This window comes from Mesoplodon mirus (assembly GCF_964341445.2).
Source record: "Mesoplodon mirus genome assembly, chromosome: 3".
NCBI lineage: Eukaryota > Metazoa > Chordata > Mammalia > Artiodactyla > Ziphiidae > Mesoplodon > Mesoplodon mirus.
The window spans coordinates 25,914,287-25,939,934 of record NC_138978.1 but is presented as its reverse complement, the minus strand read 5'-3'; the positions used below and the strand labels follow the sequence as shown (position 1 = coordinate 25,939,934).

The window sequence follows — 25,648 nt, the reverse complement described above, 5'->3', positions numbered from 1 at the left end:
TGCCTGCTGATGCAGGAGACACAGGTTCGTGACCCGGTCTGGGAGGATCCCACGTGCCGCGGAGCGGCTGGGCCCATGAGCCATGGCTGTTGAGCCTGCACGTCCAGAGCCTGTGCTCTGCAACGGGAGAGGCCGCAACAGTGAGAGGCCCGGGTACCGCAAAAAAAAATAAAATAAAAAAAAATAAATATATATATATATAAAGAAAACAAAACTAAAAGTTGGTTCTTTGGAAAGAGTAATAAAATTAATAGATCTGTAGTAAGATTCTTAAAAAAAAAAGGGGGGGTGGGTTCACAAATTACCAATATCAGGAACACAAAAGTGCTAGAGACCTTATAGATATTAAAAAGATAAACAACTTTATGGCAATAAATTTGAAATTTTAGATGGAATGGACATTTCCTAGAAAAATGCAATTACCAAGAACTAGAACATCTTAATAGTCCTTTCTAATAAAGACGTTGACTCTGTAAGTAAAGAACCCTCTCACAAAGGGATCTTTAGAATCAACTGGCTTTATAGGTGAATTCTTCCAAACATTAAGGAAGAAATAATACCAATCTTACATAAAATTCTTCCAGAGAACAGAAAAAGAGGGAATCCTTCTCAATTTATTTAATGAGGCCAGAATAAACTTGATACTAAAACCTGACAACATTACAAGAAAGGAAAATTACAGGCCTATCTCTCTCATGAAAATCATTGCAAAAAGCCTAAAATGACATAAGAAAAGTATATTATGATCAAATTGAGTCTACTTCATGAATGCCAAGAAGGCTTAACAATGGAAAGTCAATCAATGTAATCCACCAAGTAACATAAGAAAGGAGAAAAACAGGACTTCCCTGGTGGCACAGTGGTTAAGAATCCGCCTGCCAATGCAGGTGCCACAGGTTTGAGCCGTGGTCCGGGAAGATCCCACATGCCACGGAGCAACTAAGCCCATGCGCCACAACTACTGAGCCTGCACTCTAGAGCCCACGAGCCACAACTACTGAGCCCATGTGTCACAACTACTGAAGCCCACGTGCCTAGAGCCCATGCTCTGCAACAATAGAAGCAACCACAATGAGAAGCCCACGCACGGCAACGAAGAGTAGCTCCTGCTTGCGGCAACTAGAGAAAGCCTGAGCGAAGCAACGAAGACCCAACACAGCCAAAAATAAATAGATAAATTTTTTTTTTTTTTTTTTGCGGTATGCGGGCCTCTCACTGTTGTGGCCTCTCCCATTGTGGAGCACAGGCTCTGGACGCACAGGCTCAGTGGCCATGGGTCACGGGCCCAACCGCTCCGCGGCATGTGGGATCTTCCCAGACCGGGGCACGAACCCGTGTCCCCTGCATCGGCAGGTGGACTCTCAACCACTGCGCCACCAGGGAAACCCAAATTTTTTTTTTTTAAAGGAGAAAATCGGGGCTTCCCTGGTGGCACAGTGGTTGGGAGTCTGCTTGCCAATGCAGGGGACATGGGTTCGTGCCCCGGTTCAGGAAGATCCCACATGCCACGGAGCAGCTAGGCCCGTGAGCCATAGCCACTGAGCCTCTGTGTCCAGAGCCTGTGCTCTGCAACGGGAGAGGCCACAACAGTGAGAGGCCCACGTACAGCAAAAAAAAAAAAAAAAAAAAAAAAGATAAGAAAGGAGAAAATCATATTATATCAAACAATGAAGTGAAAACCATTTGATAAAAGTCACCATTCATTCATGATAAAAACTCTTAGATATTTCCTTATCTGATAAGAGGTAGCTACATAAAACCCAAAGCAAACATCACACTTAATGATGAAATACTGATGCTTTCTCCCTAAGACTGTGAGTGAGACAAGAATATATAAAGAACCCCTACACATTAATAAGACAGACAACCCAATAAAAATATGAGCAAAAGATCTGAATAGGCACTTCAGAAATAATGATATGCGAATAGCCTATAAACTATGGAAAGGTACTCAGCTTCATTAGTCATCAGGATTTGAGTGAGCATTTTTTTTTAAGTACTTTTCTCCCGAGCAGAGAAATTAAACAGAGGGACAAGAGTTGTAACAGGAAATTCTAATGCACTTAAAATATCACATAGAAAGTGTGGAACATAAAAATTGTGCTCACATTCAACTAAATAAGAAAAATAATCATCTTATTTTCAAAATTTATTTGTTAAGCACTTACAACACAGCAAGTACTGTGGTAATTATCAAGACCAACACCACTTAAGATCATGCATCTTTAAAAAGTTTTCAGGGGCTTCCCTGGTGGCGCAGTGGTTGAGAGTCCGCCTGCCAATGCAGGGGACATGGGTTTGTGCCCCGGTCCGGGAAGATCCCACATGCCGCGGAGCAGCTGGGCCCATGAGCCATGGCCACTTGGCCTGCACGTCTGGAGCCTGTGCTCCGCAACGGGAGAGGCCGCAACAGTGAGAGGCCCGCGTACCGCAAAAAAAAAAAAAAAAAAAATGCTTCTAACAGATGTGACAATTACATGTGTTGTAGTGACTGATTAAGTGGGTTAGAAAAAAATTATTTTTAAAACTTCGTATAAATATTTGCAAACGAATCAATGGACAAAGGATTACTCTCCAAAATATATAAACAGCTCATGCAGCTCAATATTAAAAAAACAAACAACCCAATCCAAAAATGGGCAGAAGACCTAAATAGACATTTCTCCAAAGAAGACATACAGATGGCCAAGAAGCACATGAAAAGCTGCTCAAAATCACTAATTATTAGAGAAATACAAATCAAAACTACAATGAGGTATCACCTCACACCAGTTAGAATGGGCATCATCAGAAAATCTACAAACAACAAATGCTGGAGAGAGTGTGGAGAAAAGGGAACCCTCCTGCACTGTTAGTGGGAATGTAAATTGATACAGCCACTATGGAGAACAGTATGGAAGTTCCTTAAAGAACTAAAAATAGAATTACCATATGATCCAGCAATCCCACTACTGGGCATATACCCAGAGAAAACCATAATTCAAAAAGACACATGCAACCCCAATGTTCATTGCAGCACTATTTACAATCGCCAGGTCATGGAAGCAACCTAAATTCCCACTGACATACGAATGGATAAAGAAGATGTGGTACATATATACAATGGAATATTACTCAGCTACAAAAAAGAATGAAATAGGGTCATTTGTAGAGACATGGATGGATCTAGAGACTGTCATATAGAGTGAAGTAAGTCAGAAGGAGAACAAATATCGTATATTAATGCATATATGTGGAACCTAGAAAAATGGTACAGATGAATCGGTTTGCAGGGCAGAAGTTGAGACACAGATGTAGAGAACAAACATATGGACACCAAGGGGGAAAACTGCGGGGGGGTGGGGGTGGGGGTGGGATGAATTCGGCAATTGGGATTGACATGTATACACTGATGTGTATAAAATTGATGACTAATAAGGATCTGCTGTATAAAAAATAAAATTAAATTAAAAAAATTAAAAAAAATGTGACACAGACACTAAGTAAGCAAATGCTGTTGGGAAAATGGCGCCAATAGACTAGCTCCAAACAGGGTTGCCACAAACCTTGAAAAAGGAAAAAAAACTTTTTCTAAGCTCCCCAAACTCTGTGATACTAATGGTAAAGCCACCAAAGCTCTGACTGTTTTCCTTTAGAATTGTTTTACATGTTGTAGTTTTGGAAACTCAAACATTGCTACAACATTTGAAGACAAATTTTTGATTTCCCGCCAGGAATACAGTGTATAATTTAGTAAGAACTGGCCAATATTAGTCAATAGACAGAGACATCAAGGTTTTTTAAAATCTTGAATTGAGGGCTTCCCTGGTGGCGCAGTGGTTGAGAGTCCGCCTGCCGATGCAGGGGACACAGGTTCGTGCCCCGGTCTGGGATGATCCCACATGCCGCGGAGCGGCTAGGCCCGTGAGCTATGGCCGCTGAGCCTGTGCGTCTGGAGCCTGTGCTCCGCAAAGGGAGAGGCTACCAACAGTGAGAGGCCTGTGTACCGCAAAAAAAAAAAAAAATCTTGAATTGAACTGTGAGGTTTCTATAGCTAGAAAAATAGACAGTCAACATGTTATTTCTACAAGTAACAGAAGCATCTTTATAAGTAAAGCTTTCCTCAGCCATAAAAAGAAATGAAACTGAGTTATTTGTAGTGAGGTGGATGGACCTAGAGTCTGTCATACAGAGTGAAGTAAGTAAGAAAGAGAAAAATACTGTATGCTAACACATATATATGGTATCTAAAAAAAAAAAAAAAAAGGTTCTGAAGAACCTAGGGGCAGGACAGGAATAAAGACAGAGACGTAAAGAATGGACTTGAGGACACGGGGAGGGGGAAGGGTAAGCTGGGAGGAAGTGAGAGAGTGGCATGGACTTACATACACTACCAAATGTAAAATAGCTAGTGGGAAGCAACCTCACAGCACAGGGAGATCAGCTCGGTGCTGTGTGACCACCTAGAGGTGTGCGATAGGGAGGGTGGGAGGGAGACGCAAGAGGGAGGAGATATGGGGATATATGTATATGTATAGCTGATTCACTTTGTTATACAGCAGAAACTAACACACCATTGTAAATCAGTTATACTCCAATAAAGATGTTAAAAAATAAATAAATAAAATGTTTAAAAAAAAAGTAAAGCTTTCTAATTTGTTCAAAGTACCAAAGCTCACTAACCCTTGAATTGTTGGTTATTTTTGCTATTAGAAAGAAAAGATACCTCAGGCATAGTATCTATATAACAATGAAATTTCATTTAGTGGAAGAAGCCATATGGTATCAGACAGACATGAGTTTTTGTTCAAGCTTTGGAACTTACTAACTGTGAGATCTTGAACAGGTTGCTTAAACTTTCCAGCCTTAGTTTTCTCACTGAAAAATGGGGATAAAATAAGAAGAAGAAGAACTCCCCAAAACTACGATAAACTGGAGGTAGGGTGATTTACCGGACAAGAAAGAGATGCCTGAGGTTGTTATATGAATATGGCAGATATGAGGATTGAGTGATCATACCTCACACTTAACATGTCCAAAAGAGAAGTCTAGATTTCCTACATCCCCAAACTCTGCTCCTCTCTCAGACTTTCTCATTGTAGTAAAGGATCAAGCCTAGGAATAAACCTTGATTTTCTTTTCCTTACCGTCTCCAACACTTAATTTACCAATAATTCTGTCAGCCCTACTTCTGAATTGTATCCCTGACCAGTTTTCACTGTCTTTAACGCCAATACTCAAGTCCAAGCTGTTGTCATCTCTCACTCAGATCCTGCAACAGACTTCACCAAGATTCTGCTTTCCTACCCCGGTAGTGGAGTAGATCTTTGTACTAGCCATGTGTGACCACTTAGGTTTAGTTAAAATTGAGTTCCTCAGTTTCACAGTCACATTTCAAGTTCATATGGCCACATGTGGCTACTGGCTACCAAACTGGACATCACAAAATAGAAGATTTTCATCAGCATGGCAAGTTCTATGGGACAGCACTGATCTAGACACATGCCAAGCTCACATCTACCTACAGGTCTTTGTACTTGCTACGCCCTCTTCAAGAATGTTTAGCCCCCCAGATTTGGGGATGGCTGGCTCCTTCTCATAATTCAGGTTTCAGTTCAAATGAAGTTCCTCAGAGGAACCTTCTAAATTTAGAGTGGACCACTCAATTTGAAACAGCTCCCCAGTCTCCCCATCCACAGACACTCTCCATCCCATTACTCTGTTTTATTTTCTTTATAGCACTTATCACTATCTGAACTTGTTCCATTTTGCTTCTGTTTCTACCCATAGAATGTAAGCCCCATGAGGGCAGAACCATGTCTGTATGTTCACAGCTGTATCCCCAATAACTAGAATACCTGACACACAGAAGTTTAAAATAGTTGAACAAAGCAGTAAGTAAGTATGGATCTGGTAGAACATGGGTTTTGGAGTTAAACCAACCTATACTCCAATCCACCAGCTATCATATCTTAAGAAAAGTTATTTAATCTCTGAGCTTAATTCCTAGTGTTGTGATGAAGAGTAAATAAACAAAGCCTACAATCTGCCTTGTAGAGAAACATCAGAAAGAAAGAAGCATGACTCGTGGTACGGAAGCACAAAAGTTCTACCGCTTAGGTGATTTCTTTTCCAAGTGTGGCTGACCCATTCCTGATTCCTTTAAAGTGAGCTAGGTATTTCTGATATATGCTCCCATAATGCAACAAACCAGAATACGGCAGCATAGTTCTGGATGATACAAAACAAAATAATAATGCTGCAGCCAGAATATTAACAATATTTTAATGACAGCTAATATTTGGGGGTCACATTAAGAGTCAGCCATTGTGCCAAGCATATCATCTCATTTATTTTCTCATGAAAATTCTTTGAGGTAATATTATATTATCATCATACCCATTTTACAAATGAGAAAACTGAGACACAGAGTACGTAACTCACCCAAGAAGATAGATCATAAATGCAGTGGTTGAGATTGGAACCCAGTCCGATTCCAGAACCGAAGCCTGTAACTACTGTAACATGCACCTTGCTTTTACAATAGATAGCATAGATCTGCAATCAGCAATACTCTATTTTGGTTACTGCCTTCTGAACTTTTATTTATTTGCCACCTCTTTCTAGCTGCATAAAGAATTGAATATGGCTTGGGAATCCCCTGGTGATCCAGTGGTTAGGACTCGGTGCTTTCACTGCTGGGGCCCAGGTTCAATCCCCGGTAGGGGAACTAAGATCCTGCAAGCCACGTGGCAGGGCCAAAAAAAAAAAAAAAAAAAGAACTGAATGTGGTTTATTACTTCATTTCAGTAATGCTAATGCTCTCAAATCCTTGAGACTAAACTTAGAAAAACTGAAACAGATCTTCTGTCAGTATATACAATTATGAAACTTATTTATTTCCTCCCTCTTTTATTTAAACAAAATTTGGACACTCCAGTAATAGGACTGTTTTTTTGGTCTATAATTGACACATGACAAATGATCTAAACTTTTTCAGTGATTGTGCTAGTGAGGCAGACCCCTTCCCTCTTTTCTACTTGAAAAATAACTATTTAAAAATGTTCAAGAGGGGTTTAGTTCAGTATACTACATTAGGTTTCACCCTGTGGTAGGGATTCTGAATTCTAATTCCAATTCTAGTGGTGCTCAATCCACCACTTCCCAGCAGTGGGACCTTGATCTAGTTACTACTCTCTCTGAATCTCTGTCCTCCTTTTCTTAAGATGATTCCACTAAATTCGACAATTAGTGAGATCCATTTCATTTTATCACTGAGATTCTTTAATTTGATTCTCTTATAGATAACTGTACTTAGTTTGAATGTGCCCAATCACATCTGATAACCATTCTTCCTTTATCTCTCTCTAAAGAGTTAGGATAACAAGAAATCATTAATATTCAATACAAACCTCCATCAAGGCTTCGGGATGCCCGTTTGCTTGCTGTACGCTCAAAGTGTGGGGCAGGCCTGTCAATCAGAGCACTAGCTTGCCTGGTCTGAGCCTGAGTTCGGCCACTGTATCGAAATTTAGATCCCAGGGCAAGAAATTTGCTTTTAGGAATGGTGTCTGTAGATGTCAGTCTGTGGAGAAAAAACATGATAATCATATATTATATATATCATCTCACTCTAATGAGGTTGTGAGATTAAAGACAAAATCAAGTATTAAAAAGTTTCACAATTCTCACAGCTTCCTTATCGTTACTAAGACAAATGTCCAATCAAGCAATCATTATTTTAATTCTGTCATTTCTCAAAGCAACATGTATAATTTATTTGTGGCTTATATTAATGATATAATCTTATATCTCTATAGGTAGGGTCTTATGGTTTTCAAAATGCTTTTATAGCACTGTACTATTTTCACTATACCCCTGTAATATTTTCATCATTTTATAGATAAAAGAAACTGAACCTCAAAGAAGGTTACTTGCTTAAGGTCATAGCTGTTAAGAAGTTGAGCAGTCACAGAATTCAAGCCCAGAGCTCTTTTTCCCCTCTCCTAGAATAATAATTTTGTCAAATGCACTCCAAACTCAATGCCTGGTATTCAATGCCTATTAAATCCTATTTAATAGGATATTTGGTGTATTTTCAACTCAGTTAGGAACCCCATCTTCTTTCTAAGCAGTACCCTGTGCTCTCTTTTGTCATGGCATTTACTACACTGAATTGAAACAATCTGTTTATGTGCTGGTCTCCACAACGAGACTGTGAGCTCTCTTTGGGTAAAGAACAAAGACTATGACTTATTCATTTTGTGTTTTCACTTCTGGCATAGTGCCTGGCATGAATCTGGCATTCAATAAATATTTGCTGAATAAAGGCATAAATTGCTACATCAAATACTACCAAAAAGAGAGTATTTTTTTCTCTTTGGAGTAGTTTAATTCAGCAAATGCTTTCTTTTATGTAATGAAGAATTACATGTTAATATATCCTCTTATTTTGATGCAATGGATTTAAATATGCTATCCTTCAAGTAAATGCATTGGCTGCAGCTGAAACCTATACCATAGATACTAAACATTCAAAATAACTCTTTTTTGGGGGGAGGGGAAAATTAGGAGTTTGAGATTAACATATACACACTACTATATATAAAACAGATAACCAACAAGGACCTATTATATAGCATAGGGAACTATACTCAATATTTTGTAATCACTTATACGAGAAAAGAATCTGAAAATATATATATGTATAACTGAATCACTTTGGTGTACACCTGAAACAAACACAACATTGTAAATCAACTATACTTCAATTAAAAGAAAAGGGAAAAAAAACCCTTTTTATTCTTCCTCACCCTCTTTTAAAACTCTATTTTCTTGGTTTTAAAGAAGATGATGAAAACATAAAGAAATATCTTAATGCCAATAATTAAGATTCTTTAATCAAATATAAGGTGTAGCCTCATGTTTTATTTGAAATGAGAATTGAAATGTTATTTTCCCTGACTTGTCTTTCTGCCCAGTGTTCTTTAGTGCTAAGTATGATATGAAATTACAAATAGAAGAAAAAGTTATCGTGGTTCTCTCTCTTGAGAGCCATTCATAAAGAGTCAAGTTTATTTATGAACAACATGGCATGATAGTCTGGGATTTGCTTCAAAAAATCTGAGAAGTAGTAGGAAGGAGTGAATGGGGATATAGATGAAGCAGAATTGACCTTGGGGTGATAATTGTTGAAGGTGGAGTTTGGGACCAGAGGAGTTCATTATACTATTCTCTTCATTGTGCTATACATGCAATTTTCTATAATAAAGATATTTTCTTAAAAAGGCAGACTGACAACTAACTAGCTGGCTCTCCTTTCAACAGAAGTAATTATTTGTCTGCTAGATTTTATGTTCCATCAGGACAGGGGCTAGAACTATCTAGTGATGTATTCCCAATGCCTAGCACAGTGCCTATACAAAGGGTAAGCACACAGAAAATGCTTGGTAAATGAACACAAGAGGTTAATTATATGTCCTCTTGAAAAGCAAAGGAGATGAAACTTTCTTCTGTCTTCTGTTTATCTGATATAACTGTGTTTCAAAGATGGTTCTCTGTGCTCCCTTTCTGGGGTTTATTAGAATCAAGATAACGATCAGCTTCACATTTTTAACCTAGTATAAGAGCCCCACAGAAGGTAGTTAAGCATTCCTTAGAGAAATTCCATGTGGAGGTAAGTCAGGGTACCTCTTCCTGACAGGACTGGATTTAGCTCCAGTTAGGGTAATCACAGAGCCTCTAGTAAACACAGGTTCCTATTTCTCATTTCCCTCCTCCTTCTACCGTACACAGAAAGGTGCTCTGGGAATGTTAAGACAGTGTTTTTCAACCCAAAGAAGGAGAACTAGACTCATTTTATCTTGCTTAAGATGCTCTCACCTGAGCTAAATAAAAGACGGCCAGCCATGCAAAGAAGGAAATTTCAATAGCAGGTTTAAAATAGAAACATGCATAAATAATTTATCCTTGAAAAATACTTAAGTGAGAACAATACCTGAAAAACGTGTGATGCTCTACACAGACTTTCCATAATTTCTTAGCTGCTCGGTAACTGGGAAGTTTGAATCCGATAGTACTTTCATACTGTTCTTGCTATAAATACACAAGCAAACATGGAACATAAAGTATTATTCAACTACAGTGATACAGGACCAAAGAAATAAGGTGCTGCAGAAGAGATCATTGTGAATAAAAAGAAAGTTACTAGTCTAAGGACATAAAATATCATTTGAAATTTTTTCCTACTTACCAAAAGAAATTTACTCACTGAGAGTGGTTTTTTCTACAGCAAGGAAGCCAGGGAATGCATCTTATATCATTTACACATCTTATTTTGTTCAGAAACACACACACACACACACATACACTGTATATTATTCTGAGACACAATTAAGTCACATTTTGATTGTCCAGACACTGCTCTTCCTTAGTTACTGTCTGCATTTAGGATATTAGACTACTCAATAACAGGGAATAGGATAGCAGATGATTCCTCCAATTAACTAATATTATTATGCAATCGTTTTTAGTAATAGGAACTAAAGATTGTGGCTCAAACCAGGTTATTGAATTATTAAATGCCTTTTTTTTTCTTTGATTGATCATTAGTTTATCTAGATACTTCTTTGACTGAAGTAAACCACATCCTGCCAGGGCTACTGGAAACACTGTCCTGCTGGTCTCTTGCCTCTTTTTTTCTGCCTTAAGCATACTTTATAAGATGGAAAGGACACTGACATTTATTTCTAGTGCCTATTATTCCCAATAACACTATGATCAGACAGTATCATCTGTATTTTTATACATGAAGAAACTGAGATCAGAGAAGTCACCTGCTTAGTCTCACAGCTATTAAGTGGCAGAACCAGAATTTCATGGTTGCCACTACACCACGCTACTTCTGAATCATCTGTTGTAGTCACAATACTATACTACACTTCTCAAAATCCTACTGTTGTTCTTTATTGCTTTCTTAAGTAAGAATTTTGCATTTTTAGTATATATTATATAGTTAACATTTAAAGAAACCAAGGACTTCCCATTATCATATATATATATATATTTTTTTTTTTTTTTTCTGCCTTCCCACATTAAAATGTAAGATTGTTGAGGAATGGACTTGAGGACACAGGGAAGGGGAAGAGGAAGCTGGGACGAAGTGAGAGAGTGGCATGGACTTACATACACTACCAAATGTAAAATAGCTAGTGGGAAGCAACCTCACAGCACAGGGAGATAGGCTCGGTGCTTTGTGACCACATAGAGGGGTGGGATAGGGAGGGTGGGAGGGAGACACAAGAGGGAGGAGATATGGGGATACATGTATATGTATAGCTGATTCACTTTGTTATAAAGCAGAAACTAACACACCATCGTAAAGCAATTATACTCCAATAAAGATGTTAAAAAAAAAAAAAAGATTGTTGAGGGATGGACTCTTCTATTGATATTTACTGTTCCTAGCCCCTAGAATAGTGTCTGACACAAAGAAAGGCATCAATAAATATTTGTTGACTGAATGACTCTTGGATTTGAAACTCTTTGACTTTTGCTAGGCACCGGTAAATAACTATGGTATAAATAAATGCTTCAATGATAATCCTTATCCGAAATTTTAAGGCTGCACATTCAGTATTTCCATGTTCAAATAATGAGCCATTTTTCACCAGCAGATGGTGATATATACACAAAAAAGCCTCTTTACATTAGTACAATGCTTTCCTGTTCAGAGCTTTTACCTGTGTCATCTCATTTGATCTTCAAATCAACCTTGACAGAGCAGGTATTATCCCCCTTGAATGGTAAGGAACACTTTAGATTTATCCAGGGTCTTTTACTTAGTAGGTGGCAGAGTAGGCACTAGAACTTTTTTTTTTTAATTTAATTCCTACTTGAACAATTTTCTGCTATACCATGATGGCTCTTTAATATAAAAGTTAAATTTGGCCAGCATTAGTATATTCTGAAAATTGACCACCAACTAGTAACTGAGTTACCTGGTACAAAGTTGAACATCCAACTCTACTAAAAATCTAGAACTTGACCCTAGGACACATTCCCAGTAACTAATAGAACCTACATATACAAATAATTATATAAGGTAAGGGACTGGTGGTACAAAACATAAGTAATTTAACCCCACAATTTAAAAATCTCATGCTACTTAATTTATAAATATTTTCCATCAAGCTTTTACCTGGAGTAAACAAGGAACAAGTTTATTAATCCAAATTTCACTTTGGGCCATGGTACATTTACCTACATGAAGAGAACTGTCCAGAAAACAAATAGGAAGGAAGAGAAGAAGCATCACGGGACTGATTAGGAAACAAAATATCAGCACCTAAATAGTTAGCTATAGAGAGACCTCACAGATGACATAACAAGGAAAACAGGAATGAAGAGATGTTTTAGACATGGTCTGTGTTTGATTCAGGAGGAAAGGAAAACACGAATTCTGTACCTCTCCAGGCCGAATCTTAATGAAAAAGCTGCTACGTTTGTAAGAAATCTTCAGCACTTTGGGCCAAGGAAAGCGGTTAATTCTCAGCTTATCTTTGTAAACCAGAAGGCCACTAGAGCAGACACCTAGGATGATATCCACTCCCTCCAAGTCCTGAGGAAAAAAAGCATTAGCGTTTCAGTCTTGAGCAAAGTGCTCAACATAGTCGACTATTATTAGACAATCTGAAGACATCAACAACCAAATACAGTTACAAAGAATACAATGGAAAATAAAGTTTAACCTAACAACCATAACCCATGGGACTATTTGGTCTACGTAAATGTTGTTACTATACTACATTTAAAAATCAATGTTATTACCTACCACAAATATCTTTAAAATGTCCAAATCAGACTCAGTAATTCTATTTCTATAACCTGTTCTAAGGAAATAATTCAAATCACAGAAAAAGCTTTACACATGATAATGTTCAGAATGTTATAAGAGTGAAAAACTGGATATAACCTAAGTATCCAAGCATTAGGGTTAAATTATTGTTCATCCATATAGTGAAATACAATGTGGCCATTAAAACAGTTAAATAGAATTTGGGAGATAAATGGGAAAATAATTATGTTGTAACATTAAGCAAAATAAAGCAGGATAAAATTACGTACATAATTTGATTCCAACAATATAAAAAATATACACAGAAGTAAGATGAATACACCAAAATGTTAATAATGGGATTCTCTAGGTGGTACAATTATGAACAATTTTTCATTTCAGTTTTCTATACTTTCCAATTACAATAAACATGTATTATCTTTTAAAAAGCATTCAAATATGAAAAAACTAACACATGTATGTAAGAAATTCAAACAGTACAGAAATGTATAAAATTAAAAAAAAATCTACCCTCCTCCTCCCACACTCTTTAACAGTAACCAGTACTGATTTGATAATTTCCAGGATTATCCTATTTTCTAGGCACATACAATTATGTATGGATAATATATATATACATATACATATATTATTAATATATCACTTTTATAATGAGGGAAACAACTAGAAAAAAATTAAAATTCAGTCCTTGAGGGTGGAAACTGTATCTAAATCATTGCTATATCACTCCAAATACTGTTATTGACAACATGCTCAGTAAGTGTTTACACTGAGTTTGTTACCTGCCCACATTATTAATCATAACTTATTACGGCAAATATTAGTAAATTCTTTGCTTCAGACATATAAAAATCTTGATTCATGTAAGTTGATAAATTAGGAAATTTCAAGGTATTTTAGTAACAACATACACTAAGCTTAAACCTTCAACCATTACTATCAATTATTTCGTTCATTATTAGTGACTGAGGGAACATCTGCTTTTCTTTTGTCCAAGAAACATGGACATACACACATCTTACCCACTGAAGGAATCGACTGCCATGAGGAGTAATACAGCCACCATCACCACCCCTCAAAGCCACTGTGAAATGTCACTCGGCTTGCACCTCATCTACCTTCACAACACTCTCATAAAACTGAGCCTCTGCAGCCTCCAAAAAGGCTTCCCTGGGACTTCCCTGGTGGAGCAGTGGTCAAGAATCTGCCTGCCAATGCAGGGGACATGGGTTCGAGCCCTGGTCGGGGAAGATCCCACATGCTGCGGAGCAACTAAGCCCGTGCGCCACAACTACCGAGCCTGTGCTCTAGAGCCCGCGAGCCACAGCTACTGAGCCTGGGTGCCACAACTACTGAAGCCCACATGCCTAGAGCCCATGCTCCGCAGCAAGAGAAGCCACTGCAATGAGAAGCCCGTGCACCACAACAAAGAATAGCCCCTGCTCAGCGCAACTAGAGAAAGCCTGCATGCAGCAACGAAGACCCAACACAGCCAATAAATAAATAAATGAATTTTAAAAAAAGGCTTCCCTTAATAATTCAAGAAGAGACATTAATTTATTTTTACCATGCCTGTCTGTATATGAAAATCCTAGGGCAGGCATTTTGGTCTCCCAGTTCTGAAGTACTCAAACCTATCATTATCATAGTCAGCAAATAATTACTATGGTAGCTATGGTAGCATGTCGTATACATGTATGTTTAAGTCAGCAGACCATCAGGACTTCCTGGAGGCCAGGGCATAGGGCTATGTATACTACCAAATATACATGCACAACTATAATTCTTATTTTTCTATGATAAAGTGGTCATCCCTCCAAAAACCATGATAAGTATAGGAGTTGACTCTATTCCTTATAAACTCAGTGTGAGAGAACTCAGATTTTTATAATTACTGATGTTAAGTAATTTTTTTTTAAGTATAGTAAGTTATAAATATTATCCTCAGGTCAAAAAGGATTAGTAAGTTACCAATAAAGCCATATTTGCACACCTCTTTATTAAAGAAAAATTTTAATTAAATATATAATATCAATCATCTACGTCTGTAATTCAAGGAAAATAAATTTCACCTGAGTTAATCTCTACAGATAACCATTTATTTATATAAGTAATAAAAGACCGGAGTTATATGCTTCTAGACTGCTCCTTTTCCCAAAATGAGTATAAAGAAACATATTAGTGCCTACGTGTGTTATGTACAAGCACAATAGAGAGAAGAAGAAATTATATTCAGCTTCAATTCGATGACTACATAACAGAATTTCCCAGAAGATGTCCCCTTAAGTTTTTAAAGGCTGTGGGTACAACTACATCTCTCTTTTAATTATATGTTTTGGAGAAACAATTTGCTTTACAACATTTGCTGTAGAAATATGCTGCCTGACTCCTCATGTAATCCTGATAGTTACTGAATTGACACCAGCCTCCAGCAGAAATTGAGAAGCAAAACCTAACAATTTCAGTTCTGGACCTGATCTGATCTTCCTACCATCTACTTTTGAGATTCACAGAAGTTACAGTACCCAGCCCAAAACAATCCAGAGCAACATCTTAAGAAAACTCACTAACATGCAATGAAATTTTATTAGTTACTAGAATGTAAATAAGGAAGAAACTTCAGATACAGATATTCAGGTTGGGAGAAGCCTGAAAGGTCATTTTAGTCCAATCACCCACCAAATGTTTGAATGTCCTTTTCTAAATTCCTACCAAGTGATTATTCTGCCTAACCTGGAATATCTCTGGTGATAGACAACTCAATCCCTTCTGAGGTAGCCCATCCCATCTTTGAAATAGCTCTGTGAGACAATTTGTCCAACTGGGCTGAAAAGTATTTCCCTGCAGTTTTCATTTTACCGGCTCTAGTGTTATATCTTGGAGCCATAGTAAAATCTTTACTTCACAAGTTAATCCTTGAAATCCATGAAGACTGACATTATATCTTTCCTAAACTTTCCCTTCTGTGGGTTAAGTATCCCTATTCCTTTGCCTGTTTCTCACTGGACATGGTTTTGATTCCCCATCACGCATCCTAGTTAAATTTCTCTAAATGAACCTCAGATCATGCCTTGAGCCCTTTCTTTCTCTCACAAACTCCTCAACCTCCCCAGCCATTTCAGTAGCTGAAGATGAGAGAAGTCAAGCGACATCCCTTAAGTATTCATTGTGTTAGGTTGTATTAGGTAGAACTAGGTTGAAAGCTCAAGTTTCCAAATCCCTAACCCAGTGGTTCTCAAATGAGCCACTGTGGTTCCTCCTGTGTGCATTAGAATCACCTGGAGAGCTTATTAAAACAGACTGCTGGGCTCCACCCACATAGTTTCTGATTCAGCGAGACTGGGATGGGACCTGACATGAGCATTTCTAACAAGTTCCTAGACGATGCTAAATGCTGGTTCAGAGACCACACTTTGAGAACCACTACCTTACGCCAATGATTCTCAGATTCAAGCATGAAGGAGGATCATTTGGGATATTCATTAAATCTGGAGACTTAGCCTCTCCTCCAAAGTAATTCAGTAAATCTGGGAGGAGCTCAGGAATCTGCATATTTAATAAACACCCCGGGTGATTCTGATATAGGTGATGTTGTCTGTGAAACATGCCTCACTGTCACTCTATATTTTCAAGTGTATCTGCATTTTAGGAAATTATCATTTCTTTTGCTCTCGGTGATATATCTTTTGATCCTTATGGCTGCTTAGGTGTGAAACTTCGTTCTGATGGTGGAATTGTAAAAGGGCAATTCAATTGATACACTTAATACACTTGACTGGTTCAACTGATAGACTTAAAATTCCAACAAGAATTACTATCTCCTCTGAACGTTTTGTAATGCCCCAGATAAAGGTTGGTAAGAAATATTGTATGACACAGGTCTGATACACGCATATTAATAAAGGCCAAAGTTACCATTACCTTTGCTTTATGAAGGTCAACACCATACATAGACAACTTTTTGGCATTCTCAAGAAATTCCAGGTCAGCCTGAGCTGGAGTCATGGACCTTTGATAGAAGAAAAACAAAAAGACTTTCAGTGTCACAGTGTCAACATTTACAATAATAACATTTGTATATTACTTGTACTTTATATAAACATATACATACCAATATGTGTGTAGATATATTTCATAGTCCTAAAAGTAGACTATTATGTATGGAAAAGGACTCTTATCACTACCTGTATCTAAATAATTGAAATATGCCTTGGAAAAAGAGACCTTGGAGAAACAAAAAGTCACCAAAAAGCTATCAGAAAAAAAGTTAAAAAATGAAACCTAAATTTCTTTAAAGCTACCTCATCCACCATCAGTTCTGCCCCTCCCTCTCCTTAGGCCTTTTCTCCCACACACATAAACTCCTCCCACTAATTTATCTTGTCAAGGAGGTGACCAAATTAAATCCTCTGAGGGCATGGTACAACTTACAGTATCCTCTTAGCTGCCTTTTTCTCTCCCTATCCCTGAATTGAGTTAATATGGAAATTAAACAGGAGGGCAGCTGAAGTTGCTTAACTGGGGATTCTTAATGGGGGCAGGCTTGATGAAAAGAAAATTTCTGGTAACAGATGGTGTCCTGCCCACTGACCTAAACAAAATAAATTGGTTAATAGAGGCATGTAGATAATGGGGCTGTTTTCTCTGTTATTAAGATGTCTTCATTACTAGGCATATAATGAATTAAATTTGTTTGAAAACAATCAGTCTCACTGTCTAAACACTCACTATGACAGTCTTGCCTTCTCCTTTATAACTTTCTTCTCTTTTGAAAAGTGCTCATGAGCTGTTACGCTGAGCTTTGAAGAAAATAATATTACTCCTAGTGCTGTGCAATTCAGACCAATCAAACAGAACTTCATAGTGACAATAAAGCAGCCATACCCCCAAAGAAAACATGTAAATGCCTATTTCCCATAAGACTGCCAGCCTCCAGCTATAAAAAGCAGCAGTGACCTATTCATTTAACAAGAGAAAGTCTTTTCCAAACCCATCTGTCTTTATCCTCATTAAAAAGAACAAAGGGTTCCCTGGAATAACACCCCCCCATAAAAAAAAATCTCAGGAAAGAAACTGCAGATTTGTTAATGACTCAGCATCTCAGAATAAAAACTTCCTTCCACAAGCACTAAATCATCATACCTGAATGCTCTTTATTAATGACTCTGAAATTGAACACAAAAAAGGAGAATGGGAAAATAAACACATATGCAAGTCTGTATATTCAAGTCATTAAAAACATCTCAGGAAGTTTTTGTAGTTTTTTTTTCCCTCATATAAATCATATACTTTTCTAGTTAAGGTTACGCCCATTTTATGGGTTTTTGGTTTTTTTGTCTTTGTTGTTGTTAGTGTTAGTATTATTGATGGCTTGAATTTTAGGATTCGAAGCTGGAATGCAGCTTGAAGATTATAGAGTCCAACACTTTCACTTTGCTGACGAAGAAACAAGCATGGAGGGATTACATGGTCATAGGCAAGTTATGACTCAGTTTAAGGTAGCAGGCTTTAGCCAGGACCCAAGTCACATCACTGCAGCTGGAATCCTGGCTCCTGCACTTAAAAGTGGTGACCTCAATCTCCTAACTATAAAGTAAGAAGCATAATAATACCTACTTCCTGAGACTAGTATAGGCAATGATTTTTTTTTTAATCTTTGCTGAATGAATGAATGTGACTAGTAGGGTAAAATGAGATAATGCTTGTGAAACTGCTTTGTAAAATATAAATGTTTATTATTATTGCACCCTTAGGTTTCTGGTACAGTGGTACATCATAAGCTACTCATAAAAGAGAAATCTTTTTTTTTTTTTTTTTTGCAGTACGCCGGCCTCTCACTGTTGTGGCCTCTCCCGTTGCGGGGCACAGGCTCCGGCCGTGCAGACCCAGCGGCCATGGCTCATGGGCCTAGCCGCTCCACGGCATATGGGATCTTCCCGGACCGGGGCACGAACCAGTGTCCCCTGCATCGGCAGGCGGACTCTCAACCACTGCGCCACCAGGGAAGCCCGAGAAATAATTTTAATCACTTGAATTTGAAGACAAGTTTTAAGACATTAAATGAAGCAATCATGATGAAATCTTCCCCATACTCCTCCAACTCTAAGGGACATTAACGGGGTCAATCAGTTTGAATACAGATTTAAATTTCAAACTATGTAGTTAAATGATTTTCTAATAAGTAAGCATGCTTTAAAATTGTATTAAGGGCAGGTGGTAAGAAGAGATCTTTAAAACTATGACTTTCCTTGTTAGTTGAAAATAATATTTATATTTGAGGTTTGGCTGATGCTTTGCATTTAACATTTTTTTATATAACTAAAAAATTTTGAAACACACTTAAAAGTTACCTACAATACAAACAATTTTTCCTGAACCATTGAGAGCAAACTGTCAACCTGATGAGCAGTCACTCCCAAGTACTCTGGTGTGTAATTCCTACAAACAAGGACATTCTCCTACATAACCTCCACAGGACTCTGAAAACAAGGAAATAAACAGTAATAATACATTACTGCCATCTAATCCTCAGACCCCATTCGAGTTTACCCAGTTATTTCCAAAATGGTCTGTATGGCAGAAGAATCCAGTTTAGCCTCATGGAGTTTCATTTAGTTCATCTCTCTTTCATCCTCTTCAGTCTGGAAAAGTTTCTTAGTCTTTCTTTGACTTTCCTAATCTTGAACTTCTAAAGATTATAGGCCAGTTATTCTATAGAATGCCCCTCAATTTGGGCCTGTCTGATGTTTCTCCATAAATTGACCCCATAAGTTATACATCTTTCACAGGAATGTCACAGAAGTGACCCTGTGTTCTCACTGCATCCTATCAGGGGGAACATGATTTCAATTTGTCTCTTCCAGGAGATGTTCGTTTTGATCAGTGATGTCTGCCGGGCTTCTCTTCCATGAAATTCCTCTTTACCTCTTTGTAATTAATAAATATTCTGTGGGAATGTATTTGGAAACAGTCTATTCCTTGTCAAACTTTTAATGTATTCACTCATTTATATCAGTGTGGACTCAGGGATTCTCAGCTTATTCAATGTGATATAATCAATTCTTTCCCATATTTATTTTAGTGCTTAAATCGTCCCAGATTTGGTTAGTGGGAGCCTTTCTAAGCTGGATTCTGTGTCCCTCTGACCATTTCCCATCATTTTTTGAGCACCTCCTTCTGGCACAACGTAGAGTCAGAGTATGTGAGTATGCGTGTGTATGTGTGTCTGTGTGTGTGTGTGTGTGTGTGTATACCTATTTACATCTCTATCTATCTATCTAACATCTATCTATCCATCCATCTATCTATTGGAAACAATGAGTTTACATTGAAACCTCCAGTTTTAATGCAACACCACAGGGTTCATTTTAATTTCTCTCTCACTCTAATTTGTATCTCCCTTTACTGACAGTCAGAAACCTGGCTCCCATTATCCTTAACACAATACATTGACTTATTTGATCAACCCCCTGTACATAACCAATCTCTCTTTGCTGCCACTGACCCCTCCTCCACGTGGATGCCCTCTTCACTGGCTTAGACTCTGAATTCCCCACGCTAGGCTGCTCCCCACACATGTCCTCCTTACCTCACTCAGGTTCTGACTCCTGGTGTTAGGCTACCCCTTCCATAGACATCTTCTTCACCCGGCTTAGGCTTCAACACCTGTATCAGGTACCATCCCATAGGGATGCCCTCTGCAGGCCTTACCCTCACATGGATGCCCTTCTCACTCTGCTCTGCCTGTGATAACAACAACCACGTGTCCACACGACTCCCTTTTCATCCTATTTGAGCTCTGACTTCTCCTGCCAGGCTGGCCCCCCACAATGAACATTCTCCTCACCCTGCTTAGGCCCCAGTATCCCCAGCCAGACTGCCTCTCAGCATGGATGGCTATCTTGCTCTATCCCACCTAACGGCTTTAGAACACAATTGTTTCAGGAAGCTTTTTCTGCTTATAAAAATCATTCATTCATTGTATAAAATTTGGAAAATATCTTTAAGAGCATAGGAAAAAAAAAGAAGAAAATCTCCCATAATCCCACCAACCACAGATACCTGTGCATAAATACAAACATATATTTTACAAATTTAAATCACAAATTAAAAATGATTTTCGGGCTGCCCTGGTGGCGCAGTGGTTGAGAGTCTGCCTGCCGATGCAGGGGACACGGGTTCGTGCCCCGGTCCGAGAAGATCCCACATGCCGCGGAGCGGCTGAGCCCGTGAGCCATGGCCGCTGAGCCTGCGCTTCCGGAGCCTGTGCTCCGCAACGGGAGAGGCCACAACAGTGAGAGGCCCGTGTATCGCAAAAAAAAATAAATAAATAAAATGATTTTCAACTTAACATTTTAAAGACTATGGTTTTTCCTAAATGTTTGAAGACTCTTGAAAGTAGTAACAAACTATCTGGGAAGAGATTAGACAGCTCTAAACCATTAGGAGTACTGTCCTGAATTTATTCAGTACCACCTAATAATTTACTACTTGAAACAACTGCAGCTTACCGAAGTACCTAACCAGGGAGCTTTGGCACTGGTTAACTTTTGCTCATTAAAAAGAGAAGTTATAACAAAATTTCCCTGTATTTATTTTGAACAAGTGGAGTCAGGATATAGAGCCATTCAGTGAGTTCCAATGTTATGTGACAGCCTTTTTTTTTTTTTTTTTTTTGAGGTATGCGGGCCTCTCACTGTTGTGGCCTCTCCCATTGCAGAGCACAGGGTCCGGACGTGCAGGCTCAGCGGCCATGGCTCACGGGACCAGCCGCTCGGCGGCATGTGGGATCTTCCCGGACCGGGGCACGAACCCGTGTCCCCTGCATCGGCAGGCGGACTCTCAACCACTGCACCACCAGGGAAGCCCCCTTTTTTTTTTTTTGATGGGAAAAGTTGCTTTATTCAGGCAGCCAGCAACCTGGGAAGATGGTGGATTAATGTCCTAAAACGATCTCCAAGTTACTGATTAGGAGACAAAGGTTTTAAAGACAGTGTGAGGGAGGGGGCTACAGAGTGCATGATCAGCTCATGGACAATTCTCTGATTGGTTGGCATCAAGGTGAAGTTTCAAGCATCACCCATCTTCTGGTTTCAGCCAATTTGGGCTCTACATGCTTGTGGTCAGCAGTTTTCATCTGGCGGGGTTGTGACAGCCTTTTAATAATGTTGTTGCATCTTCTAATTAAGGACTGTGGTTTCAAATAATTAAGTGGGGAACAACTGACAACTTTACATACCATCTTAGTCCCCATAAATGGAGGACAATTCATTTTAAAGCTTGATTTGCTACTGTAAATTTAGTGTTAACTATAGCTTCACAGTCTGTCTAAGCAAAGGGCCACTACTAAGAATTCCATGTACGTAGGCTATCTTCTATTTATCTGAGGAGCAGGATAGTATTTACTTGTATTTTCCAATGCATAGCAAATGCTTCTGCCTAAGCAGAAGTCTCTTTGGACTGGTTAAAATGTCACGTTGTTGGACACAATTAAAATTTCCATTTTGCTTTCTCTTTGTGAGGATTGCCAATCTTTCCAAAAAGGAGCAATTCCAAGATGACAGACCTCTAAATTTTCTAATCATGGAGATCGATTATTGCTCAATTTCTATCTGTATACCTCAGAGAACATCAAGTGGACCATATCCACCTGTCCTCTGAGATCGTTTCACCTATTTGGGTTTAAACGCAGCTAGTTCCAAAGAGCAGTTCTCTAAACCCAGACTCACATTCATTACTTGTAAAATGGAATAAGAATCATTGTACAAAGCACTTTACATGAATTTCTAATTTAACAATCACAAAATTCACATCATCAGCCTTATTTTTCAGATGAAAAAACTGAAACTTAGAGAGCTTAAATAACTTACTGAGTCTTAAAGCTAATAAGGAATGGAGCCTGAATTCAAAGCAAGACAGGCGGACTCCACAGCCCAGGTTTTTGTCTTATTGCCTAACTCAGGGGTTCTCAAACTTTTTGACCTCAGGATCCCTTCACTCTCAATAATTACTGAGGACTCTAAAGAGTTTTTTTTAATGTGAGTTATTTCTATCAATATTTACTATATTAGAAATTAAAACTAATAAAATTGAAAACTATTGATTAAATCTTTAAAGAACAGTAAGTCCCCTACTTATGAACATTCAAGTTGCGAACTTTCAAAGATGTGAATGTGCGTTTGCATGTCCAATCACGTAAGTTAGTTCACGTGTCTGGCATACATTGTCACGTGCTTGCATTCTCTACAAGTGGTTGTGCTTTTGTGTACTTTGTACAGTACTGTAGAGTATAGCAGTACAGAATCTTTATTTCAAGCCCAGGATGTCCAGAAGCAAGCATAAAAGCAACATTATATAGCCGATTGTGTTAGTTGGGTACCTAGGCTAACTTTGCTGGACTTACGAACAAATTGGACTTACGAATACGCTCTCCGAACGGAACTCGTTTGTATGTAGGGGACTTACTGAATAACAATAAACGACTCATATTTTAATATGAAAAATTTTTTGTGTGAAAAATAACAGTATTTTCCCCAAATGTAGTTAAGGAGTGATACTGCTTTACATATTTACAAATTTTTTTTAATGTGCAGCTTAGAAGACAGCTAGATTTTCCTACCTGCTTCTGTATTCAATCTGTTGCAATATTTTGTATGGTTGTAATATATGAAGAAACCTGATCTCACACAGATATGTAGTTGGAAAAGGAAGAATTGATGATTAAAAATATTTTTCTTTGATACTACACCAAAACTTAACAATGGCAGTTTCCTAAAGGTTAGTTGCAATGTGAAATCTGAAAACATATCAGTGAACTTTTTGTACCATATTACATTAAAATCCATTGGTCTATCTTGCATTTTGAATGGGCCTTTTATACAGATGCATGATTTTGTAACATCATGCATTTCATATCTGAAAAATACTGGTTGGCTGAGTAATGCAAGTTTTCCAAATGCTGACACATTTCATTGTACAATATTAAAAGAAAAGAAACACATTCATTAAAATAATCACCAACTTTAGGGCCTCCCTGGTGGCGCAGTGGTTGAGAGTCCGCCTGCCGATGCAGGGGATACGGGTTCGTGCCCCGGTCTGGGGGGATCCCATATGCCGCGGAGCGGCTGGGCCCGTGAGCCATGGCCGCTGGGCCTGCGCGTCTGGAGCCTGTGCTCCGCAACGGGGGAGGCCACAACAGTGAGAGGCCCGCATACCGCAAAAAAAAAAAAAAAAAAAAAAAAAAAAAATCACCAACTTCATCAGAAAAGTCGTTTAAGTATTTGGAACCTGTCAAGATCATGATGGCAAATACAAATTTTCCAAAATTCTAATTTTCATTTGAAAGCTTGAATTTTGTCATTAGCAACAAATACTATCAGTCATTTACCAATCCTTAAAGGACTGGCTCATTTCATTTTTGAGGAAATGTATGCCAAATAACCAAGTCTGAATAATCACAGTCACTTTTTCAAGTAAAAAAGGTGTTGCATTAAAAAACTGGCTAATGCAGCTGAGAACTCAAAACAATTACACATGTGCTTTTCTTCAAGACGAGTACCTCAGTATGCAGCAGAAGTGCTTTCTGTGTACTTCCCATTAAATCACAAAGAATATTAAACAGGATGTATTTCAGATTTAATAAAATCAATACTCTTTACTGCTTCATCATGAAAATTTTTAAGTGAACTGGCAGGTTTAAAAATATTTTATTTTATTTTTAAATTTTTAACTGCAAGTTAAAAAGTAAAAGTGTGGGACTTCCCTGGTGGCACAGTGGTTAAGAATCTGCCTGACAATGGAGGGGACATGGGTTCGTGGCCTGGTCCGGGAAGATCCCACATGCCGCGAAGCAACTAACCCCGTGTGCCAAAACTACTGAGCCTGTGCCCTAGAGCCCGCGAGCCACAACTACTGAGCCCATATGCTGAACCTACTGAAGCCCTCATGCCTAGAAGCCCATGCTCTGCAACAAGAGAAGCCACTGCAATGAGAAGCCCACACACAGTAACGAAGAGTAACCCCCGCTCACCGCAACTAGAGAAACCCATGTGCAGCAATGAAGACCCAATGCAGCCAAAAATAAATAAATAAAGCCAATTTTAAAAAAAGGGTTAGGGGCTTCCCTGGTGGCGCAGTGGTTGAGAGTCCGCCTGCCGATGCAGGGGACACGGGTTTGTGCCCCGGTCCGGGAAGATCCCACATGCTGCGGAAAGGCTAGGCCCGTGAGCCATGGCCGCTGAGCCTGCGCGTCCAGAGCCTGTGCTCCGCAACGGGAGAGGCCACAACAGTGAGAGGCCCACATACCGAAAAAAAAAAAAGGGGCTAAAATGGAAATTTTTAATAAATAAATAAATATAAATAAAAGTGAATGTTGGTGAAGCATATAATGACTAGTAGTACAGCTTGGTGCCACTGCTTTGATTTGTGCTCCACCATTTCAACACAGTGAAATGGGCAAATAATATCTTAGTATTATTATGAAAATAATTTTGACCTCATGGACCCCTTAACAGAATCTTGGAGACTGGGCTTCCCTGGTGGCACAGTGGTTAAGAATCCACCTGTCAATGCAAGGGACGCGGGTTTGAGCTCTGGTCCAGGCAGATCCCACATGCCACAGAGCAACTAAGCCCGTGTGCTACAACTACTGAGCCCGCACTCTAGAGCCACAAATACTGAGCCCACGCGCCACAACTACTGAAGCCCACATGCCTAGAGCCCATGCTCCGCAACAAGAGAAGCCAACACAATAAAAAGCCTGCGCACCACAACAAAGAGTAGCTCCCGCTCGCCACAACTAGAGAAAGCCCATGC

At 38.8% G+C, this 25,648-nt stretch overlaps 1 protein-coding gene across 19 annotated transcripts in view; it reads right to left on the bottom strand.

Moving 5' to 3' along the window:
- The window catches only part of EPB41 (erythrocyte membrane protein band 4.1), a 204,227-nt gene that overhangs the window by 71,756 nt on the left and 106,823 nt on the right, over positions 1-25,648 (bottom strand). For all 19 annotated transcript variants that reach the window (XM_082613567.1, XM_082613580.1, XM_082613562.1 and 16 more), the window contains exons 8-11: positions 16,757-16,844; positions 12,446-12,598; positions 9,977-10,074; positions 7,392-7,564 (exon numbers count right to left, since the gene is read on the bottom strand). In XM_082613567.1, the coding sequence (XP_082469693.1) occupies positions 7,392-7,564; positions 9,977-10,074; positions 12,446-12,598; positions 16,757-16,844 (512 nt within the window). The remainder of the gene's footprint in view (positions 1-7,391; positions 7,565-9,976; positions 10,075-12,445; positions 12,599-16,756; positions 16,845-25,648) is intronic.